The sequence below is a fragment of the Cibotium barometz genome, chromosome 8 (assembly GCF_041138505.1).
Source record: "Cibotium barometz isolate CiBa-2024 chromosome 8, ASM4113850v1, whole genome shotgun sequence".
Lineage (NCBI taxonomy): Eukaryota > Viridiplantae > Streptophyta > Polypodiopsida > Cyatheales > Cibotiaceae > Cibotium > Cibotium barometz.
Window position 1 is genome coordinate 62,446,989 of NC_141053.1, and position 4,824 is coordinate 62,451,812.

General features: G+C 46.4%; 1 protein-coding gene across 1 annotated transcript; it reads right to left on the reverse strand.

The window, feature by feature from the left end:
- Positions 1–238: 238 nt before the first annotated feature.
- Positions 239–2,037, reverse strand: LOC147636526 (flavanone 3-dioxygenase 2-like). Its single transcript, XM_086801989.1, has 4 exons — positions 1,598–2,037; positions 1,247–1,479; positions 829–1,153; positions 239–701 (listed from the first exon to the last, which is right to left on the reverse strand). Exons 1-4 carry the CDS (start codon positions 1,841–1,843, stop codon positions 435–437), a joined length of 1,071 nt encoding a protein of 356 aa, XP_086658115.1. The 5' UTR covers positions 1,844–2,037; the 3' UTR covers positions 239–434.
- Positions 2,038–4,824: the final 2,787 nt, after the last annotated feature.

Below are 4,824 nucleotides of genomic sequence, written 5' to 3' on the forward strand. Positions count from 1 at the left end.
ATAGTTGTGAGAGAGCAGATTTCTATGGTTTCATGGATATAGTGTAGATTGAGTAAGTTATGCTCTCTGGTTTTGTAGAATGAGATGCTAAAATAATGACATTTTTGTAAGACAAACAACGCAGTGGAATTTCGAGAGAGAAACAACAGTCATATTAATGATTAAGTTATGCTCTCTGGTTTGGTAGAGTGAGATGCTAAAATAATGTCATTTTCGTAAGACAAACAACGCAGTGGAATTTCGAGAGAGAAACAACACTCATATTAATGATAAGCAAGATACATGGTATGCTTTACGTATACATAGGTCTTTGCTTTACGTATACATAGGTCTATGTGCTCACCCAGAAAAGCTTGTGCAATTCAAAACCGCAGTTATTAGTAGACTATACGATAACGTCATTATATTCGGATCATGTGAGTTGAGAGCTCGGATCACGCCGATGGTGCAACATACTTGCCACCAGCATAGTTGAGCGTAGTTTTATAGAGGGGGAGATTGTTGGAGTAGTAGTCCCGGAGGTACTCGCCGAAGACGACCTCTCTGAAGACGGGTGGGTTCTTCTCATCACACAAGGCCGGGAGGGGGGCGATGGTGGTTTCTTCAGGGGGGCCATAGAAGGCAGCTAGGGAGGTCCGGGGCCTGCCCTTGTTCGCCACTACTCGGTGCTCTACGCTTTTATATTTGGCATTGGTCAAGATCTGAGAAAGGCACAATGGAGGGTGGTATTGAGTTAGCGCCTTAACAAAACTTATTATGCTAATTATCCCCAGCACACTGATTGGATGCCTATATTGTGTAAAGGGAAGCTGGAGAGCAAGATTAAACCTCGATCTGGTCCGCTATGTTGATGATGAAGGCGTTGGGCTCGGGGTTGACGGGCACCCATTTGTCGCCCTTCTTGATTTGGAGGCCGGGCACCTCGTCCGGCAGAAGGATGGTGAAGCTGCTCACGTCGGAGTGGGCGCTGAGGGCAAACACGAGGCTAGGGTCCGGGCAAGGCGGGTAAAAGTTGATGGCCAAGACCAAACGGTCGATTCCGGGTAGAGCATCCTTCGTGTACTCTTCGCTCAGTCCCAGGCTCTCGAATATGGCCGTGTACAGCTGAGCCGCCAGCTTGTCGATTGCCTCCTGGTACTCCTGCAGGTCCTCGCTGCAAACAGGTTCCAACGCGCACAAATTAGCCATAATTGAAATGGAAGTGATCAGCCCCCTTGAAATCAATTCAGAGTACATAACCCCCTACCTCAGCACTTCCGGTGCGTTCTTGAAGCCGTCGCAAATTCCCGGGCGGCGCCGCACAACGAGCGCGTCCTTCCAGTCCTGAGCGGCGCCCGCCGCGTTGTTGAAGCCCGTTGCGAAAGTGATGCCGCTGTCCGCGTTGTGGGACGGGAGCAGGCGCTTCTCCGAGGCGGGCAGCTCGTAGAACTTACTAACCGCCTTCAAAATCTTGTTGATGTCCACTCCGTGGTTCACCACCTGCAGGCGAGGTAATTCGAGCAGAACAGTTAATGATGCATTCCCGCAGAAAGCTAACAATGTTGCATTGTGCTTTCATCGCGCTCTTAATTACTAGTCTGCGCAGAGAATTCACTACCTGGAAGAAGCCCCACTCCTCGCACGCTTGCCCAATCTGGCTTACTACCTCCGCCCGCCGCGCCCCCAGCAGGTCCGCGAGATCGACGACCGGGATATGGTCCTCGGTACACACTTTCGACTCATCAAGCCGCTCGTGTGCCGGCCGAATGTACTTGCTGGGCACGTCGGTGATCCCTTGATCCAGCATCTCCTTCACGCCAGTAACGTGATCCCGAAAGCTTCCGCCCATCACAGTGGGAGCCATCCTGTGGTTGCGCGCGTATGTGGCTGGCTGGGTGGGGAGGGAGGAGCGGAGCACAACAAACAGACTACAAGGCAGGAGGCGACGACGGGCTTTAATCAACTCTTCCCCCTTGCCTCATTTACGCTACAGCCGCACCACGCCCAATGTGCTATATGCCTCGCTTTGATTGCGTTCCGATACAATAGAGGTGCCTAGCGCGTATTGCGTGTCACAGACTAACATCAATGCACATTTAAGAGGTTGCAAAGCACGTTGGGGATAGTCCTCCAGAGTCCAAACACATGTTTCCTCTTCATTGCCATACTTTTGCCATACTTTTGTCGTTTTTTTAAACCGGTTCACATCAGATTTCAATCTCCCATTTTGAATTCAACCACCATCTTGTACAATCAATCAAACCATGCCCATGATCACACTAGGAAGGTGTGGGTATCTCTTATATATATATATATATAAGAGATATATAACGGGGAACCTTACATGCGCCACATGTCAACTTTTTTTAGTTGCATGGAGGGTCCCTGCAAACGCCTTCTCCTGCACCGTCGCCCTCTGCAGACCTCCAGGCTTCTCCATCTCCATCTCCATGCATTGCAGTCGCCGCCCTCTACACTCGTCAAGTAAGCTCCAGGTATTTACACTCCACAACCCTCTGCACGTAAATTCCATGTAGGCTTTTACACTCGCCGCCCTCTGCATGAAAATAGCCGACAACCCGCCGGAGCCGTTCCCTTTGTCCTCCTCACATGCAACGGTCCTCCTGTTTGTTGGCACTCTCAGACGTTGCACCTGCTCTGCTGGTAAACCTCCTCACGCATTTGTTGGGAACTGCTGCACTAGCTGGTAAATCTCCTCACTCTCAAACGTTGCGCGCTGTCTAGGCTCTCTGCCTCTCTCTCTTCTAACTCTATGTTTTGTTGTTGTGCAAGCGAGTAATGGCGATGTCTAGGCTCTAATCCTTTTCGCACTCATGCGTTTGTTGGAAACTGCTGCACTGACTGGTAAACCTCCTCACTCTCAAACGTTGCGCGCTATCTAGGCTCTCTGCCTCTCTCTCTTCTAACTCTATGTTTTGTTGTTGTGCAGGCGAGTAATGGTGATGTCTAGGCTCTAATCCTTTCTGCACTCATCAAGTAAGCTCCCTGCACTCTCGCGTTTTTTCTTTTTTTAATTGGTTCACTGTAAAGCACAGAGCGTGCGTGAGAGAGGCGCATGCGTGTGTGTGTCCGGAGATGTGTGGAGTGCATGCAATACGAGCCTCCACCCCTGTCTATGTATTATGCATGAGAGAGATGCATCGTGTGTGTGTCCTGAGATGTGCGGAGCGCATGCAATAGGAGCCTCCGCCCTTGTCTATGTATATTTCAAACGTTTTCTTTTATTTGTTCTTGTAAAGTATAGGTCGTGTGTGTGTGTGTGTGTGTGTGTGTGTGTGTGTGTGTGTGTGAGAGAGAGAGAGAGAGAGAGAGAGAGAGAGAGAGAGAGAGTGAAAGTATCATGTGTGTGTGTGTGTGTGTGAGAGAGAGAGAGAGAGAGAGAGAGAGAGAGAGAGAATGAAAGTATCATGTGTGTGTGTGTGTGTGTGTGTGTGTGTGAGAGAGAGAGAGAGAGAGAGAGAGTGAAAGTATCATGTGTGTGTGTGTGTGAGAGAGAGAGAGTCAAAGTATCATGTGTGTGTGTGTGTGTGTGTGTGTGAGAGAGAGAGAGAGAGAGAGAGAGAGAGAGTGAAAGTATCGTGTGTGTGTGTGTGTGTGTGAGAGAGAGAGAGAGAGAGAGAGAGAGAAAGTATTATGTGTATGTGTGTGTGGGTAAGGTGAAAGTATTATGAAGTATTTAGTAATTTGAAATATGTTGAAAGTTTTTAAGAAATGTTTTTTAAATTTGACTAGCAAATGTGTGTGTGTGTGTGAAAGAGAGTGCTTAAGGGGAGAGAGAGAGAGAGAGAGAGAGAGAGAGAGAGAGTGAAAGTATTATCATCTGTGTGTGTGTGTGTGTGTGTGAGAGAGAGAGAGAGAGAGAGAGAGAGAGAGAGAGAGTGAAAGTATCATGTGTGGGTGTGGGTGTGTGTGTGTGTGAGAGAGAGTATTATGAAGTAATCTCAAATTTGAAATATGTTGAAAGTTTTTTTAAAAATATTTTTTTGGTTTTGAATAGCAAGTGTGTGTGCGTGTGTGTGAGAGAGAGAGAGAGAGAGAGAGAGAGAGTGAAAGTATCATGTGTATGTGTATGTGTGTTTTTGAATAATTGAAAAATTATTGAAAGTTTTTAGAAAAAAAAAATAGTTTAACTAGCAAGTGTATTTGTGTGTGTGTGTGTTTGGGGTTGATTGTGTGAAAGCAAAGTGTGCGTGTGTAAGAGAGATAAATAATATAGTTGTTTGAATAAGAAAAGTGTGGAGGTGTGTGCGTGTTTGAGAGAGAGTATTTAAAAATTATTATTTTTAATTTGATTAGCAAGTGTGTGTGTGTGTGTGTGTGTGTGTGTGAGAGAGAGAGAGAGACAGAGAGAGTGTGTGTGTGTGAAATAGTTTAGTGTGTTTGTGTTTATGCTTGGGGTGTGATTGTGTGTGTGTGCATGTGTGTATGATTTTATCTGTGTATGTATTTATATGTGTGTATGTGTATGTATGTATACAAATATATATGTATATATACATACATACAACACACGCCTAAGTAGATCATGAGCTCAAGCTCACTAAAAAAGTGAAATGAAAATGAAGTGAGAGAAAGAACCATTAATAGTTTTTTTAGGGCAAAAAAACCTAACTAAACTTATTTTCTTAGCCTTATTACATCTGGATTTGTGCTGGTGCATGCACAACCCAACGCCTCCCTTGTCTCCTCATTCGTGCATGCCAAGCACCATGCCTATGGGGAGCATTGGTCTGTAACCACTCAAGCCGAGCATGACTTTTTGCAGCCTTGCATGCCTCTTGTGTAAGCTTTGATTGTTGGGCCTACCTAACCAATACCCTTCCA